Source organism: Zonotrichia albicollis, chromosome 9, assembly GCF_047830755.1.
Source record: "Zonotrichia albicollis isolate bZonAlb1 chromosome 9, bZonAlb1.hap1, whole genome shotgun sequence".
In the NCBI taxonomy this organism is placed as follows: domain Eukaryota; kingdom Metazoa; phylum Chordata; class Aves; order Passeriformes; family Passerellidae; genus Zonotrichia; species Zonotrichia albicollis.
In genome coordinates, this window is record NC_133827.1 from 15,309,702 (window position 1) to 15,328,732 (window position 19,031).

The 19,031-nt window shown below is 51.1% G+C and overlaps 1 protein-coding gene across 1 annotated transcript; it reads left to right on the forward strand.

Annotated features, from left to right (window-relative positions):
* Window positions 1-7,758: 7,758 nt before the first annotated feature.
* Window positions 7,759-8,712, forward strand: LOC141730123 (olfactory receptor 14A16-like). Its single transcript, XM_074546759.1, has one exon. The coding sequence runs from the start codon at window positions 7,780-7,782 to the stop codon at window positions 8,710-8,712; it is 933 nt and encodes a 310-aa protein (XP_074402860.1). The 5' UTR covers window positions 7,759-7,779.
* The last annotated feature ends 10,319 nt before the right edge of the window (window positions 8,713-19,031 follow it).

Below are 19,031 nucleotides of genomic sequence, written 5' to 3' on the forward strand. Positions count from 1 at the left end.
GCAGCTTGTCCAAACAGGGTCAGCCCTCAAGGAGCTCATTCTTCTCTGTGCCCAGACCTCCTAAGAAGACATTCAGCATCAAGGTTACCTGGGGAATGCTTCTATCAGCTCTTCTCTGATCTGGAAAATAAAAATACACACTTGATTAATAAAAATGCCATGAGGTGCACTTTCAAATCTTTCTCCATAACGGAACAACAAACTGGCTCCCATCAACTGCACAAGCCCTGGAAACTTGAAGACCACTGAAGGAAGGGAAAGAGCCCCTGAGGGCTTTCTCTATTTTATTGAGCCCCACAGCGGTTTAGGGGCTGAATCCAGGACCCTCGGGTGCTGAGAGAAGGCTGAAGAAACTGCTCAAGGAGTCGGAAGCAAAACTCCAAGTCCCTTGGAGCATCACTGGGCCCCAGTGAGGGCAGGGAGTGCCAAAGGCTCCTCAGGGCCTGGTGAGAGCAGATCCTTGAGACCAGGATTGCAGGCAGCCAAAGGCTCTGAGCAGGGAACTGCAATGCTGAGCAAGGCCTGGGCTGGTTGGGGGAAGCAGAAAGGCCAAGCCCAGAGCCCAGCCTGGGACAGCAGGGCCTGTCCCTCACGGGTGGCTTGGGGCTGTTTGTGGGGCAGTGGGATGTGAGGGGCAGCAAGGACAAATGTCATAAACCTGTGTGACACTGTAGATCCTCATGGAACCAATGGGCCAGTGGGACACAGTGGGAAGTTGTGGAACCAAGGGGATCATTGTGGCACTGTTGGGGCCCATGGAACCAAGGGGCCAGTGGGACACTGTGCGGCCTCATGGAAACAAGAGACCACTGTGAGCCTGCAGGGCTGGAACACCCCAGAACACTGAAATGCTGGGGGTAACCAAAGATTCCTTGACTTGAGTTTGGTGCACAGGAGAAACACCAACCAGATATTCTCAACAAGGCCAGATGCAAAGAATATTCTTGCTAGGAAGGGACTTAAAATGATCATCAAGTCCAACTCTTAAGTGAATGGCCCACTCAGCGATTGAACTCACAGCCTTGGTGATACCAGCACCATGTTTTAACCAACTGTACTAAGAAATCAAAATTACACAAAATTTTACTGGCAAAATACAGACAGCCAAGTAACTTTGGCAAAGGGTTTAATACAACACCCACTTCAACATGAAACTCTTATCGTACTATTAACTTAGCCATTTAACCTAAAAACATTTAACCCTTAAGATGTTACCCAAAAATGTTCCAGGTAAGTAGGATTAGAAGGATAAGAAATAGAGAATAACAGAAAGACAGTGTTGTCACATTATGTCACAGTACAAGCTGGTTTGTACTGCACAATTAATTCATCTATAAATAAGAAACCCAGCCAGCTCCTTAAAACCAACCCCTGCATTGACTGACAGGGGTCAGTCAACCTCAACTAATTACAGAACCTCAACTAATTACATTGCATCCTAAGCTGCTGACGTCTCACTGGTCCAGGGGCTGGGCAGTGTAAAAGATCAGACCAATGGGCTATCCAGACCGGGTTTTTCATACCTCTCTTTATAAATAGGAGCTGGAGGAATAAATACTCTCTGTTGCCACATGGACATTGGGTGAGTGGTTGTCTTTGTTGCCAACCCACTCTGCTCCACAATCACAAGAAAGACATGCACATACGTACCAACTTCTCGTGCAACCATGGGTCGGCTGTGAGAATGCAGGTCCAAGGACACCATGGTGACACTATGGAACGTCAAGGAACCATGGCTCAATTGTGACAATGCAGGCCCAGGGACACCACGGTGACACTACAGAATCTCATGGAGCCAACGGGGCCATGGTGACACTGTGGAGCCCCATGGAACTGAGGAATCTATTGTGACTGATAGGCAAGATGTCTTTACAGACAATTTGATGGGTGAATGTAGGGGTGTTAACATCCTTGAATTGGGTCTTAATGTTTCTACTAACTTCAAGCAACAGGTTTATTACAGAGCCCAGATGGCTTGGCTTCTGAAACAGGCGAGTGGGTTTGCAATGGCTTGAGTAAATGAACTTTGGGTTAAAATGACGAGTTCAAGAGGGGAATATGGGGTTGGGGATTCAGGAAGGCTGTACCTTCCTCGTACCTCAACCAATAGGGAATAGAAGAGGGCAACAGGCAGCCAGGAGCTTAGGATAAAAAGAGGCTACACCCTCTGAAACATCACAAGAGAAAACCCTGTGGGCATGTGCCCTGGTAGATTCTCTCCCTTTATTCCATTAAAGTTGAAGGACTCTTCTCTCTCCTTTATGGACACTGGCTTTTCATAGTGTGATTTTCCGTACATGACACTCTGGAACATCACAGAACCAAGAAGCCATTGTGACACATCAAGGCCCTGTTGGAACAGAAAAACCATTGCTGACAGTGCAGAACTCATTTAAAGGCACCATTGGAACAATGCAGATCCAAGGACCCCATGGTGACACTATGGAACCTCATGGAATCAGAGAGACCATTGTGACACTCTGGTACCTCACAGAATCAGGGGTACCATTACGAAATTGAGGACCCCTGTGGAACCAAAGGTCAAGGATGAAGCTGTGGGGCCCGTAGAACCAAGGAGCCATTGGGACACAGCGCGGCCGCATGGAGCCGAGGGGCCATGGGGACATTGCAAGGGCTCAGGGAAGCATGGGGCTATTGTGACACTACAGAAGAAAGGAGAACACTGTGACACTCCAGGGCCTCATGGAACCAAGGAGACCATTGTGACACTGTGGGACTCCATGGAACCAAGGCGACAGGGAACAGGTCTGGCTGACCTTGGCATGTCAAGACTGCTTCTCCTCTGCCGCTGAAGCACTGGGACTCAGGGCTTTCCTGCCTATGGGAGAGAACTGTCCTTCCCCTCCAGGAGCTCATGACCAAAACTGGGATTCCTCCCCCAAATTTTCTTATATGCAAAGATTGTTCCCAGATGAAATCTGCCAGGAGAGACACATCTGGCTGCCTTGGCCACCCAGGGGCCACCTCTCATCTGCCTTTGAAACACTGGGACCATGTGCTTTTGTTTCTTATGGGAAAAAACCATCCATCTCGACCAGGTGCCCATGGCCAAAACTGAGAATCTGCCTCCAGAATTCCCCATATCCAAGGATAGCTCCCAGACAAAAGCTGCTAGGACTTACAAGTCTGGCTGGCCTTGGCTTCCTGAGGGCTGGCAATCATCTGCCTCTGAAACACTGGGGCTTTGTGCTTTCCTTCCTAATGAAAAGGACTTGTGTTCCTGTCCAGGAACCCATAGCCAAAACTGAGATTCCACCTCCAAAATGCCCTATGTCCAAGGAGAGTCCCTAGATGAAAGGTGCCAGGACAGACAGGTCTGGCTGCATTGGCCTAAGGGAGGCCACCTGTCATCTTCTTCAAAAACACTTAGACTTGTCATTTTTCTTTCCTATTGGTAAAAACCATCCATCCTGACCCGGTGCCCATGGCCAAACCTGGAATTCTACCTCCAAAACTCCGTACATCCAAGGATTGCTCCCAAATGAAAGCCAGACAGGTCTAGCTGCCCTTGCCACTTGGGAGGTGTCCCTCACCAGCCTCGAAACACTGTGGCTCAATGCTTTCCTTCCTATGGAAAAGAACCATCCTTCTTCTCGAGGAGTCCAAAGTCAAAATTGATATTTCTCCTCTGAAATTCCAAATATCCAAGGACGCCTCCATGACAAAAGCTGCCATAAAAATCAGGTCTTGCTGGCTTGGGAGCCAGGACAGGAGCCACCTGTCTCCTCTTCTGCCTTTGAAACACTTGGGCTCCATGCTTTCCTTCCTATGAAAAAGAACTGTCGTTCTTATCTACAAAGAAATAGCCAAAATTGGGATTCCACCTCCCAAATTCCCTGTATCCAAGGGTTGCTTTCATACAAAAGCAACTAGAACAGAGAGGTCTGGCTGACTCAGGCCTCTGATGGCCACCTTTCGTTGGCCCCTCAAATATTGGTGTTCCCTGCTTTCCTTCCTATGTAAAAGAACCATCCTTCTCCTCCAGGTGTCCATGCCTGAAATTGGGATTCCATCTCCAAAATTCTATATATCCAAGGGTTGTTCCCAGGTAAATCTGTCAGTACCGTCAAGTCTGGCTGGCCTTGGCCTCTGGTGGATGCCCCTGCAACACTGGGGCTGGATTCTTTCCTTGGGAAAGAAGGAAGATCCCTGGGACACTGTGGGGACCTCATGCAACCAATGGGATCATTGTGGCACCACTGGAGCCCAATGAACCAAGGGGATCATTGTGGCACCACTGGAGCCCATGGAACCAAGGGGATCGTTGTGGCACCACTTGAGCCCATGGAATCAAGGGGCCATGGTGACCCAGCGGGGCTTCAGGGAACACAGAGACCATTATGACTCTGTGGGGCCTGATGGAACCATGTAGACCATTGTGACCCTTCAGGGCTTTGTGTCACCAAGGGGGCATTATGACACCTCAGGTCCTCATGGAAGCAATGGACCATTGGGACACTGTGGGGCCCCATGGAACCGAGGGGACAGGCAGCCGGTCTGGCTGCAAGTACTGAGCCCAGCTGGGGTCACGGAACCATCTGCAGGCCTCGGGTGAGATATGAACTCTTTCAGTGCTTCCATCCTCCCTCGAGTGAGAGAAAAGGACCAAGTGCAGGCACATAGAGGAGCAACATTAAGACACCGAGGGCAGCGAAGAGGAAGTTGAGTCCCAGATGGGAGGCATGAGGAGATGTTTATGATCTTGGGGCTGAAATCCTCTTGTAAAGCTATATAGAAGGATGTAACTGATACATCAGACTCTCTTTTTCCCTGTATCACATTGAAAAGTACGAGGAAATTACTTGTTCAGCACAAGCCTCCATGCTAAAGTAGCAAATGTCAAAGTAGCTGTGATCCCATGAGAAGTTTGAACATGGAAAAAGGGAAGTGTGATGAGATCCTGTGCCTTCACAGGGAGAAGAAAAAGATGTCCTCAGAGATGATGATGATTTCAGAAATAGATGAGGAGAACCTTTGCTGTTACACAGCTCATCTTTGAACTAATACCCCATAAGTTGACATGGCCCATAAACACAACTGTAAAAGAACTTTGAAAAACTGGGAGGAATGTCACAATTGCAGATTTTTCTGGGCAGTTGCTATTCATGGAAATTGAGAGCGACAAGAGAAGTGTCTCTTCTGGAGAAGTCTCCATAGCATGAAAGAGAGACTCCTCTCCTTAAGTGAACTCAAGAAAGACTATTCTAGTTGGGGTAAACTGACTGAAAATTCTAGGTTTGTCTCTTTATATTGTCAGTAAGAAAGAAAAGGTTGTAGGGAGAGGAGAAGTTTTTTGAAAGATTTGTTCTTATTACTCTTTCTTTTAGTTGCTATTAATGAACTTTTCCTTATACCCTCTGAAAGTTTTGAGCCTGCTTTGCTGTTCTCCTAATCTTATCACACAGGAGGAAATGAGTAAGTATATTCTAGTGAGTGCACTGGTATTTAGCCAACACTGAACCCACAACAATAAATGCTGCATTCTCCATGAAAACTCAAATTGGTGAACAAAAACCACTACAGAAATATTTCTGATGAACTGCACTAGAGCAGAGGAAAATCAAGGCAGAGCCATGGTTTGTCAGGACTTGCTTGACCCTAATAACCCCTATGGTGTATTTGGAGCTGAGCCGTGGAATCTCAGGGCCTGAGAGGAGATTGCACAAACCTTTCCAGGAGTCAAAGGGAGAAGAAAACCCCCAAGTGTCTCAAATCATGAATGCGTCCCACTGAGGTCCATCCCCAACACAGGCTCCTCATGAACTCCTTGGAGGAGAGAAGTGGAGGCCAGGATGGCACAAAAACTTCGCAGAGATTCAGTGTGGAAAGGAAAATCCAGAGTACCTTAAAAATCTTGAGTATCTCAAAGTATTATTGAGCCCCACTAAAAATGTCAGTACAAAGCTCTCAAGGGACTCCTTAAAGCAGATAATTATGGCCATGATTGCAGAAACCTCTCTTAGAGTCTGTATTAAAAGGGAAACACCAAGTACCTTAAAATAACTGAAGTACCTTGAAGCATTAATGAGCCCCACTGAATGTTGTTACTGACAAATCCTCTCCAGGGACTAATTACAGCAGATAATTGGAGGCCATGATTGCACAAACATCTCAGAGACTCAAAGGCAAAAGTCAAACCCAAAGTCCTTTCAAAAACTCTGTGAGCACTAAGGAGCCTCCAGGGCCATTGCTGAGCAAGGCTCCCCAGGGACTCCTTCCAGCAGATCCTTGAGGCCACTGGGATGAGGGCTAGGGGGGATGCTGAGGGCAGGACAAGGGGCTGACAGTGCCCAGCCTGGCTGGGGCTGTGCCAGAAGGCCCCAGGGCCTCAGGACAAGGTGTCTCCTCACAGCCCTTGGTGGCAAAGACCCTGCTGTGCCCCAGGGCACCAAGACTTGACTTCCGTTTGTCCCCACCTGTCATCACTGTCTCCAATTCTCTGCTCTGCCTGGGGTCTGGGGACACTTTCTCAGTTGTGTCCCTCAGTGGGACCCATTAAAAGTCCAAGAAAGTTTGGAGTTGGATTCTGCCTTGGAGTTCTGGAGAGGTTTCTTCAGCTTCCTCTCAGGGACTGATGTTCAGGGCCTGAGCACAAAGCCCCAGAGGCTCATTAAAGTCTTTGTGCTGTGTCTGTGCTGCTGAGCTGGGCTGAGTTCCTGGCCCAGAGACAGCTCTTGGTAACCAAGAAGAGCTTCAAAAGCACATTTCTCCTGATGAGCAGTTCTTTTGCCAGCCCAGTAGGGCTGGGGCACTGCCTGCAGCCACTCTGGGCACAGCACAGAGGCACAGAGAGCTTCAATCAGTCAGGGCTGGGAAGGTGCTGAGAAGTGCCTGGGGCAGAATCTCTGCCAGCCCTTGGCACAGGAACCTCTGGCTGCAGGACAATGCAGCTGCAGTTCCTGGAGTGATCTCCTAAAGCTGGAACATCCCAATGCCTGCAGACCCTGTGAGTACATTCTCTGATTGTCTATAGTGCAGAGCAGCCGGGGGAGCCCAGGGCTGTCGTGCAGAGCAGGGTCCTGCAGCCCAGGGCGCTGTGCTGGGGCAGGGACTCTGCTGCCTGCCAGGGACAGCTCTCAGCCAGCCCTGGCAGCTGCTCCCAGCACTGGGGGACAAGATGTGGGTGGGAGGAGAGAGCTGGTAGGGCTTGGAAGTGTTCTCCTTGTGTGGGGAGCATGCTGCATTGTTCAGGGCTGCTCTTAGCATGGCATTTAACTGCAGCACATTTCCAAGTACATTATACAGGGAGCACAGCAAGGCAGGGGCGGCATAAAAGGGGATATCCTGCTTTTTTAATCCACTGCTCTGGGTTGCCTGGATGGATTTTCATCTCTCAGTTCAGAATGGAATAATAAAAACATTTTGTCTAAGATCTGAATAAAGCAGGCTGTGACAGAAATCAGCACAGGGCCCCTTAGAGGCAGCATCAGTGTCGCTTTTCCAGCCTCCTCAGGGTTGTCCCGACATTCCTATCAGAGCCTGCAGAGCCAGAGCAGCCCCTGGTCAGTGCCTGAGCTGGGAGTGTCTGCAGGGATGAGCTGAGCCCCCAGGGCTGGGCTGGGCTCTTGCAGCACTGGCAGGGCCCAACCCTGGGCACAGGGAAGCAGCTGCTGGCAGGGACAGCTCTAGGCAGCAGAGCCCTGGGCAGGTAGTGGGGAGAAAGTGCCCCCAAGCTGTGCTGGGATATCTAAAGTCCTCTCCAAACCCAAGTATTCCATGATTACTTTTCTTACAGGTCCCCATGCCAAGACAGCTCAAATGTCCAACAGCAGCTCCATCGGGCACTTCCTCCTGCTGGCATTGGCAGACACACGGCAGCTGCAGCTCCTGCACTTCTGCCTCTTGCTGGGCATCTCCCTGGCTGCCCTGCTGGGCAACGGCCTCATCATCAGCGCCGTAGCCTGCGGCCACCACCTGCACACGCCCATGTTCTTCTTCCTGCTCAACCTGGCCCTCAGCGACCTGGGCTCCATCTGCACCACTGTCCCCAAAGCCATGCACAATTCCCTCTGGGACACCAGGAACATCTCCTACAAAGGATGTGCTGCACAGCTCTTTTTCTTTATGTTCTTCATCTCAGCAGAGTTTTATCTCCTGACCATCATGTGCTACGACCGCTATGTGTCCATCTGCAAACCCCTGCACTATGGGACCCTCCTGGGCAGCAGAGCTTGTGCCCACATGGCAGCAGCTGCCTGGGCCAGTGGCTTTCTCTATTCGCTGCTGCACACAGCCAATACATTTTCCTTGCCCCTGTGCCATGGCAATGCCCTAGGCCAGTTCTTCTGTGAAATCCCCCAGATCCTCAAGCTCTCCTGCTCAAATTCCTCACTCAGGGAACTGGGGCTAATTGCAGTTAGTGCCTGCTTGCTATTAAGTTGTTTTGTGTTCATTGTTTTCTCCTATGTGCAGATCTTCAGGGCCGTGCTGAGGATCCCCTCTGAGCAGGGACGGCACAAAGCCTTTTCCCCCTGCCTCCCTCACCCTGCTGTGGTCTCCCTGTTTCTCAGCACTGGGTTTTTTGCCTACCTGAAGCCCCCCTCCATGACCTCCCCATCCCTGGATCTGGCACTCTCAGTGCTGTACTCAGTGGTGCCTCCAGCCCTGAACCCACTCATCTACAGCCTGAGGAACCAGGAACTCAAGGCTGCTGTGAGGACACTGATCACTGGATGCTTTCAGGAACATTAAACTGCTGCACAATTTCTGCAAATCACTTGTAATAAAACTAGTTTTTGATACTTCTTGTTGGTTTCATTTTGGAGATTTCTTTCCTTTGTTTTAGTTTTTTCATTCTGTCCACAAAGAAGCATCATTGCTTGTGCCATTTCTCATTTTGTTTCTCTCTACCTTCCCTGTGGCCACAGACTGTATCAATGGGGGACTGCACTCTTGGTGTATTTAAAGGAAGTAAAGGATGTCCCAGCAAAGTTTTCTGCAGAGATGCCCTTTTGTTGCCTTCTCTGGAGCTGCAGCAGCAATGTCTGTGTGCAGAGCTGGGGGCAGATCAGTGCTGGCACATCAGCCCTGCTCCTGCTGGCCACACCATTCCTGATCCAGGCCAGGAGCCATCGGCCTTCTTGGCCACCTGGGCACACTGCTGGCTCATGTCCAGCCTGCTGTCCATCAGTCCCTGCAGGTCCCTTTCTGCCTGGCTGCTGTTCAGCCACTCCATCCCCAGCCTGTAGCACTGGGGCCAAATTGCAGAGCCTGGTACTTGGATTTTTTAAACATGAAATTGCTGGATTCAGCCCCTCAATCCAGCCTGTCCAGGTCTCTCTGCAAAGCCTTTCTATGCTCCCACAGATCAACACTCATATCCAGCTTGGTGTCATCTGCAAAGATGTCCTAGGTTCCAGGGGGCCCCTCAGTGTCACAATGGCCTCTTGGTTACACAAGGCCCTGCACTGTCACACTGTTCTCCTTGGGTCCACGAGACCATGCAGAGCAACAATGGTCTCCTTGGTTGTGTGGGACCCCAAAATGTGACAATGGACTCCTTGGTTCCATGGGGCTTCACATGTTCTTGTTGGTGCTGCAGTTTCACAGAGGCCCCTTGGTTCCATGAGGCCCCAGAGTGTCACAATGGCCCCATGCGTACATGAGGTCCCACACTGTCACCATGGTCTCTGTAGATCCACAAGTCCCCTCAGTGTCACAATGGACTCCTTGTTTCCACAAGTCTCCTCAGTGTCACAACATTCTTCCAGATCCCCTGAGGCCCCCTCATGTCACAGTGGCCCCTTGGTTACACAGGATCCTGCAGTGTCACAATGTCCCCTCGGTTTCATGAGGCCCCGCAGTGTCAGAACAGCCCCTTGGTTCCACTGGGCCCCGGAGTCTCCCAATGGTCTCCTTGGTTTCCTAGTGTCAAAATGGTGAAACCCCTTGGTTACACAAGGCCCTGCAGTGTCACAATGGCTTCAGTGGTTCCACAAGGACCCAGAGTGTCACGGTGCACTGCCTGGTTCCATTTGGCCCCAGAGCACAGCAGTGGACCCCTGGTTCTATGGGGCTGCACGGTGTCACCATGGTCCTCTTAGTTCCACGAGGCCCTGCAGTGTCACAATGGCCCCAGAGTGTCCCAATCATCACAGAGTGACAGAATCAAATAGGCTGGAAAAGACCTTTGCAATCATCAAGCCCAACCAATGCCCTAGTACTGCCTTGTCACCCAGACCATGGTGCTAAGTGCCACTGGAGAGGGACAGTGACCCTGCCACCTCCCCCTGGCCAACCCATTCCAATTCTCACTCACCCTTTCTGTGAAGAACTTCTTCCTATTGTCCAGCCTGAACCTCCCCTGGTGCTGCTTAAGGTTGTGTCTTCTTGTCCTGCCCTCCAGCAGATCCACACTCACACCCAGCTTGCTGCCATCTGCAATTTGTGAATGGTGGACTCAATCCCCTCAGCCAGATCATCAGTGAAGATATTAAACAGGACTGGGCCCAGTACAGATCCCTGGGGAAACCACCAGTGCCTGGACATCAGCTGAGTGCAGCACCATCCCCAATACTCTCTGGGCCCAGACTCCAGCCAGCTCCTAAATCTCCCAGTGAGGAGGGAACCTGCCCAAGCCGTGGGCTGCAGCTTTTCCAGGGAATGCTGTCAGAGACAGTGTCAAAGGTTTTGCTGAATTCCAGGTACAAAACATCCACAGCCTTTTCTGCATCCACAGGCGGGTCACCGGGTCATAAAAGGAGACCAGGTTGATCAGGCAGGACCTGCCACTCCTAAATTCACACTGGCTGGCTCTGATCCCTCGGCCATCCTGTGCGTGCCCTGGGATGGCACTCAAGGTGATCTGTTCCATAACCTTGCCTGGCACCCAGGTCAGGCTGACAGGCCTGGAGGTCCCCAGCTCCTCCTTCCAGCCCTTCTTGGGGATGGGCTCACACTGGCACCTCCAGTCCTCTGGGACCTCCCTGCTGAGCCAGCACTGATGGTAAATGATGGAGAGCAGCTTGGGGAGCTCATCCACGGCTCCCTCATTCCCCAGGGATGGATCCCATCTGATCCCACACACCTGTGAGTATCTGAGTGGCTCAGCAGGTCACCCACTGCTTCCTCCTGGATTCCAGGGGCTGTTCTGCTCTCTGTGCCCATCTACCAGCTCAGGAGAACACTTGTCCTGAGGATATCCTCTCCTAATATTGAAAATTGAGACAAACAAGGTGTTAAGTAGCTCAGCCCTTTCCTTATCTTTCGTTACTATATTCTCCACTGCATCCAATAAAGAGTAGAGGTTCACCTTATCCCATGTTTTGCTATTAGTTTATTTATAGAAACATTTCCTATTATTTTTCACAGAAGTGGCCAGGTTAAGTTCCAATTGAGCTTTCACATCTCAGCTTTTCATTCTGCATGACCTAACAACCTCTTTAAACATTTCCTAAGTTGCCTGACCTTCTATCCAATGTTGATGCTTCCCGCTTAACATTACTTTCTTGAAATGTGTCTATCCTTCCTGGGCCTCATTTGTTTTTAAGGGCTGTTTCCCTTAAAGCAATCAGTACCTGATTTGGTATTCCCCAAATCTGCCTCCTAAACAGGCCAAAGTTTGCCCTTCCTAATTCCAGTGTAGAAGTTTTGTTGCTGCCCCTCCTTCTTTTACAGAATATTGAAAACTTGATTATTTCATGGTCACTCTGCCCCAGGCAGCCTCTGAGCCCCACATCTGCCACCAGCCCTTCTCTGTTTGTGAACAGCAGCAGACAGAGCTTTCCTTGACAGTGGGAGTTCTATCAAAAATTCAGTAAAACAGAAAACTCCTTAACCCTAGTGTAGCATTAAGAAGCAGCATTCTTTATTCAGCTGCATGCATGGGGGAGAGCTCCTCCCAAAGCTGTGCATGCTGAGTACAGGAGAATTTCTCTTTATTTTCTGTATTTTGCACACATATTCATTGATTGTCCTGGACTAAACACACATGTGACAATTGTTTATCGAATATCAGTAACATATTTCCCCTCCCCTTCACCCATGTCCTGGGGGTCTCTCTGGTGGTCCCTGGTGGTCGTGGACCCCAATGTTCCCGTGGCCCTGGCTGAGCTGGCAGGACACTGAGGCTGCTGAACTTCCAGTTCCCCTTCTCACACAATGGGCACTGTGTGGTTTCCACAGGCCTGGATTTTTGGAGAACAAGTTCCAGGTGTCACCTCACCTGGTGGAGACAAATTATCATCTGGTACCATGTGGTCACAGAGTGGGTTGTGACATCACAGAGTGGGTTATGTGAGGTCATTGAGAGCTATGACATCATACACTGCCTCTGTGACATAACAGAGCCAGCTGTGACATCACAGGGCAGAGGTCTCATATCACAGAGTAGACTATGGCATCACAGAGTTGGCTGTGACATCATAGACCAGCTGTGTGACATTGGAGAATGGGCTGTGACATCACTGAGCAGCTGTGACATCCCAGAGAAGCTGTGTGACATCCCAGCAGGCTGTGTCAGGTACTGGTTTGGTCACTCTGCCCCAGCTCCCCCTCACAGTTTCTCCCAACAACTCCAATGCTGTTTGTGGTGGTTTGACCAGGAAGGAGTGGGAATTCTGGGAAGCTGTGGTCAAACCAATGAAGGTTTTGGGTTTGAGACTGGCACCCGGTGTAGCCAGTGGGGTTTGGACACACCTCCGAGAATACACAGGGGTTAAAAGCAGGGCACTGCCCTTGGCACGCTCTCTCTTGGGACGTCGCTGTGAAGAGGTCAGATCTCTCCCCCGTCCAGCCTTGCTGCTGGGCGGGGGAGGGCCAGCCATGCGGTAGGCCCAGGGCCTGGACAGAGATGGGAGGTGAGGGGCCTTCAAGGATGGAAGGGTGGAGGAGCCCCAAGAGACATCGAGACATCGGGCAGCCAGCCCCCCCCCCCCCCCCCCCCCCCCCAGGAAGGAGAGAGAGGGAGAGTCGGCGGTGATAGCAGCCGGCCCAGGAAGAGAAAGGGGGGGGGAAAAGGGTGCAGCCCGGCCGGCCGCAGCAGCAGCACGTGTGGGAGTATCATCTCGTCCCAGGACAGACAAAGACTGAAAACTTTTAACCCTTTCTTTCATGATTGGGGCCTTGCAAAAATGCTAATCCTCCTCGAAGCTGAATAAGAAGGGAGATAAGAGATGAGATGAGACAAGGACCTGGCCCGAAGAACGTGGAGATGATTTGGATGGGGAGAGATGATTTGGAGTGGCTTTTTGGCTGGACTTTTCTTGTGGCCATGGACTCAGTTGTTCCTGTGACACAGACTGCATTTAGGGGGAGGCAGTGCCTCAAAACCAGGAGGGTTCATTCGTGAGGACCCCCCGGCCCCAGGGGGTTGGAAAAATATGGGGGGGACAGATGTCCCAAAGCAGAGACTGTGCCTTTTTTGGAGTGAGACAAGGCATCCTTGAAAGACAACCCTAAAAGCAGCTCTGGCCATGTCTCAGTGGTGAGAGCACTGGGCATGGAAGGAAGATGTCACAAGCGGCAAAAAGACTTTTTTCCCGGGCGGTGCCGAAGTGACAAGGAAGCACACGAAGTTTCAGTGTGTTTCCAAGAGAAGCCTATAGAACAAGAAAGACTCCTTTCCTCTTCATGAACTGCAGTTTGAGTATACTAAAGTGTCGTGCCGGGCTGGGCAGTTGGTGTTTTGAGAGAATGTATCGGATTGAGAAAGTCAGGGAGTGGGGAGGAAGAAAGTTTTTTTTGTAAAGTTTTCAATTTCTTTTTTTCTTTTCCTGTAGTTTAAGTAATAAAGTGTTCTTTATGTTTAAGTTAGAGCCTGTTTTGCTTATTCCTGGTCACATCTCACAGCAGACACCAGAGTGAAGCATTTTCATGGGAGGGCACTGGCTCTGTGCCAGGCTCAAACCATGACACTGTTCATGCCCAGCAGGGTCCCTGTCCCCCGGGATCCCCCCGGCCCACCTGGAGCCACAGCCTCCACCAAAGGATGTTCCACAGGATCCACCCCAGAGCCTGACAGGGGACAAGGGTCCAGGGCTGTGTGACCAGGACAGCAAGGACAAGGATTATCCAGGTCACTGTGGCCTGGGTTGGGTTGCCCAGGGCAGGAAAGATGTCTGGCAGCTGGAGCAGGGTCTGGGAAGGGCCTCCAAAGTGGGGCTGGAGCCCCTGGGCTGTGAGCAGAGGCTGAGGGGGCTGGGCTGGTCCAGCCCGGAGCAGGGAAGGCTGAGGGGCTCCTCATGCCAGCCTGGCAGTGCCAGCCAGGAGGGGATGGAGAAAACAGAGCCAGGCTCTGCACAGGGGGCTGGTGGGAGACAAAAGCCAATGGGTGGAAGGGGAAAGAGAGGAGATCAGCCAGGACAGGAGGAGATTAAATGAGTCAGGCTGCTTTCAGCATTTCCTCAACACCAAGAGCAGCCTGACCTTCCTTCTCCATCCAACACTGATAGATTTGCAAATCAGGAATTGTTTGAGCTGTTCTGTCCTCAGTCCAGGACAAGAATCCTGATACAAGAACTTCATTGTGTTTATATCTATCACAGAACCACATTAGTCAAAAATTAATTTTAGTATGCTAATCAGTTGTGAACAGTGGACTCATCAGACATGCTGGGACATTGCACATAGCTCAGGGAAGAGTTTGTAATTGCATGATTTTTATTTTAATGGTGTAATTTTTATTGAGTTATATCCTGTTCAACTGTGGTCTGTTGGCTAGGTCCAGTGTGGGCTGGAGGGAGCTCAGATTTGCACAAGGCTGCTCTGAGTGCCAGCCTTGGATGGGGAAAATGGTGGGGTGGGGGTAGGGACAGAGTCTGACTGATTGTCAGCCATGAAGGTCTTGATTTTCATACCCAGTCAAACTGCATGAGGAGGTACTTGGATTCAATGTCAATTGGAGATTGTGCATTTCAATGAATTACTAGTAAAAAAAAATTACAGGACCTAAAAAAAATATTTTCTTGCTGTTTTTCTAAATTCAGGGTATTCTCATTGAATTGGCTTCTGAAATCTGACTAATTAACCACACATTTGATTTGAACACTTCAATCAAATTATTCCCAGAGGCTTAGCTTGTTTAACTGTTCTGAATGTTAATGAGCCCTGAGACACTGCATTCCTGCACTGAAGACCTGAAGGCTGAACAAGCCTCTGCAGCAGGAAAATTCAGCAGCAGCCTCCAAGGTGCTGAGGATGTCAGCAGCCCCCACTGAGGCCATCCCTGCCCAGAGACCGTGGGGGAATGGGCAGACAAGGAGAGCGTCCCTGGGGCTGGGGCAGCACAACTCAGAGGCATCAGCAGCTCCAACTGGGAAATGAAGTGTGGAATGTGGCTGGGAAAGCCCTGCCTGGGCTGGGCCAAGCATGACACACAAGCCCTGACTTCCATCCAGTAGAAAACTCTGTCAAGGAGATATTTAAAAGGAATTACAATTGTTTCTGTATTCTGAATTGGACTCCCTGGAGAAACACTAACAAGCGATCCTCAGGTGCTCAAAACAACAGAACAGTCTTTACTGGTAACTTTAGAAAGTCAGAGAATTTTTGCAAAAGGTTTAATATGACATTCAGACAACACAGAACACTTCTTAAAGCACTGACTTGACCCATTCAACTTCACAAACTCTAAGCTATTTGAATTTTACATTACTAAAATTTGCAAAAGGACCGAAATAGAAGAAAAGGACAGAAAGAGAGAGAGGCAAAAAGGATACAGAGGAGCATACACAGAGGTACCAACTCCTGGATTCCAGTAGTGTTTAGATGGAAATTCCAAGAGCAGGTAGGGCCAAGATGTGTGCTTGCCTTGTGGTCAGCCTTCAATACCCCTTGGTCTCCCTGGGCCCTTCCCCCAGCTGGGACTGTGGGTCATTTGGTCCCTCAGGAGCTGGGCTGGGGCTGCAGAGGTGGCTGTGGAGCATTGCCTGTGCTGTGCCAGGGACTGGCAGCCACTGCTGGGCTGGGATAGAGGCTCTGGGGGGATTGGGGTTCCAGGGCAGGGGAGGGCTGGGGTTCCTGGGCAGGGGAGGGCTGGACCTGCCCCTTCCTCCCCTATTGGAATAAGATCCCAATATTACCAGGTAGATTGTGCCTGGGCTCGTCTGACCCCTGCTCCTGGACCAAAGGCAGCAACTGTGGTGTTTCACCTCAGAGACACTTTTGGCTGGCTGGATGGTGCAGCTGAGCGCCGAAACAAGTCCAGGCTTGTAGAAACTCAGTTTGCCTCAGGTGGGAAGGCTTCAGTCTAAGGTGAGGAGGAAAAGGAGACAGATTCTGCTGCAGGGTTAATATCAAGAGTTTATTCCATGGTCACAGACATCTGAATCTTAGGTAACAGCTCAAACAGAATCCCGACCGCAGGGCCTGAGTGACTTTTTAAGCACCGGGGGGAGGGGGAGGGAAGGGACAGGTGAGCCACCAACCAGGTGGGAGGGGCAGGGTCTCAGGGAACGATGACAACCAGACAGACCAATGACCTCTGGGCATAGGGGCATCTTTTGAACCTGACCAACCACATGATGGCCCTGCTGGAATGTTAAGACTGATTGACAGCCCAGCAGGGGGCAAAGGGGAAGGGGAAGGGGAAGAGAGATATTGCCAAACCTGGGAAGGGGCTTGGAAGTTTAAAGCAGGAAATTGCAACACACTGCAACACTCCCCACATATGAAATGTCTTTTGCCAAGAAACTCCTCCACTCTGTCACAATAGGGAATACTGGAGGTGAAATCCCAATTCTGGCCATGGGCACCTAGATAAGAAGGACAGTTCTTTTCCTTAGGAATGAAAGCCCCGGTTCTCAGTAAATTTCTGGTTTGATTGTTTGGATTCTGTTTGGTTTAGTTATTGCTTTGTTTCCTTGTTGTGCCTGAAGTGTCCAGTCAGGAGCAGAGTGACTCTTGCCAAGGAAATTTGTGCTGCTGTGTCTTAATATTCAATCTGGTTTTTGCTGCTCCCTTGCTGGGGATTTTTCCAGTGCTCTCAAGGCCTCGTTGGTAGCAGGGTGAAGGAGCCCTGGTCCAGGCTCTGGCCCTGGGGGACACGGGGATGCTGCCGGGGGGTCCCTGTCCCTCTGTGCCACCCCCAGGGCCCCGGCCCCCCGTCCCCGTGTCAGGCTCTGGGGTCGATCTCGTGGAACATCCTCTGGGGGAGGCTGCGGGGCCGGGGGCTGGGGGACCCGGGGGGACAGGGGACCCCGCTGTGCACGAGCAGGGTTGGACTGCTCTGGGGGGAGCTGTGAGGGGGGCCAGGGTAGAGTGACCTCCCCAGGGACCTCACACAGCTCCCGTGATGTCACACTGCCCCTGTGATGTCACACAGCATCCTGTGATGTCACACAGCCCCGGCTGCCCCACCTGGCTGGGCCCTTCCTTTGCTGACAGCTCTGCCTCCTGCCTGCCTCTGCCTGCCCACACAGGGCCTTGGGCTGCTCCAGGCTCCTTCTGAGGATGTGCTGCACCACAGCCCTGCCCTTACAGGGAAATTCCTTTCTGCTGGTGTTGAGTGTGGGCCTCTCCAGCTGCCCTTGGTGCCATTATTTCCTTCTCATGCATATATCCTCCAGGAAGAAAAGCTCCAGCCTGACATCGCCATTCAATCCCTCCCAGGCTATTCCCTTTCAGTCCTCAGTCTCTACTCCACTGACCACAGAGGCCGCAGACTCTCCCTGCTAATTTTGTGATGACGCCTCCAAACCCCATTCTGGGAGATTTTTGAGTCCTATCCAAGGTCTGTGAAAAGGGAAAAATAGCATTCAAAGTTATTTTCAAATAAACCATACAGTGACAGAAAACAGGTCAGTATCTTTAAACTGAATGGGGACAAATTAACATTTGTTAGAAGGAGGAAATATTTTACAATTAAGAAAGTGGATGGAAATTGCAGCTGTTTTTCCAGAGAAGTGGATTCCCCATCCCAAGAATTGTCCAAGAGCAGGAGATTTGTGTAGCCTTGCCCATTGAAACCCTCTCATCCCCAGTGACAGAATTCCTGTAGTGTGGGTTCTCTGCTGTGCTGGGTGCCCTCACAAGGCTTCTGGCCAGAATGTCTGCTGAGGGCAGCCAGGCTGCTGCAGGGGCAGTGACCTCACAGCCATCACCATGGCAGCCCTGTCCCCTGGGCCTGGCTCTGCCCTTTCCTCTGCCCCTGCCTTGGCTCTGCTGGCATGAACAGTTTTGTCATTAATATCTTGTCCCCAAGGTGCTGGGGCCAATGGCTTCCCAGTCAGGCTCCTGGAGCAGAAGTGGCTTTTCAGAGCCCAGCCAGGAATGAGCCCTGAGGCAGCAGCTCTGCAGTGGTGGCCACCAGGCCGGGCTGCCAAGGGAGGCTTCTGGCCATGGCCTGCAAGCAGCTGCTGCTGCCAAGGTGCCTTTGGTGCCTCAGGCTCTCCCTGGCACAGCTCCCAGCACGGCACTCTGCCCTTGTGCCTGAGCCCTTCCCTGTGCTGGGGCTGGCCTGGGGCTTTTCCTGCAGCGGGACCTGCCCTGCTGATGGCACAGGAAAGGCAGTTCCTGCTGGAGCAGGAGGCTCTGCCTGCAATGGGCTCCAACAACTCCAGCAAGGCCCTGTTTGTAAAGCCTCCAGTGGGAAATGAAGGAAGGGAGTCACACTGCTTTAGGGGTGAATAATGCTGAAACCAGCCTGACTCCTCCATCCCAAAGTTCAACATCCTCAGAGGGAGCTGAAGCTGTGGCAGAGCTGGAAAAATCCCCAGAGAAAGGAACAACCAAGTGACACCACTGAGAGCTTCTGCAGAGCTGCTGAGCTGGCCCAGCCTGGGCACATCTGACTGACAGGGCGGCACCTCAGATGAGAAAAGCCCCGTCCCAAATTTTAATGGCAGCATCACCTGACATTTCCCTTCTTGAGGGGTGTGGGGATTCCTCCCAGTGGTGGGGACACCCTCAAGGTCGCTGCTCCAGGTTGAGCCAAAGGGAATTGCCCATGGTCATTGGTCTGGGGGAGTGACTTCAGTCTCTGCTTAATTACAGGTTTTGCTTAACACAGTTGCTGTGAAGTAATTTCCTAGTGCTCTGTATAATATATTTTGCATCTCTTACATCCTGGCATA

Bases quoted from the DNA above. Each gene is read 5' to 3' on its own strand.
- LOC141730123 (XM_074546759.1), top strand. From the start codon at position 7,780: ATGTCCAACAGCAGCTCCATCGGGCACTTCCTCCTGCTGGCATTGGCA.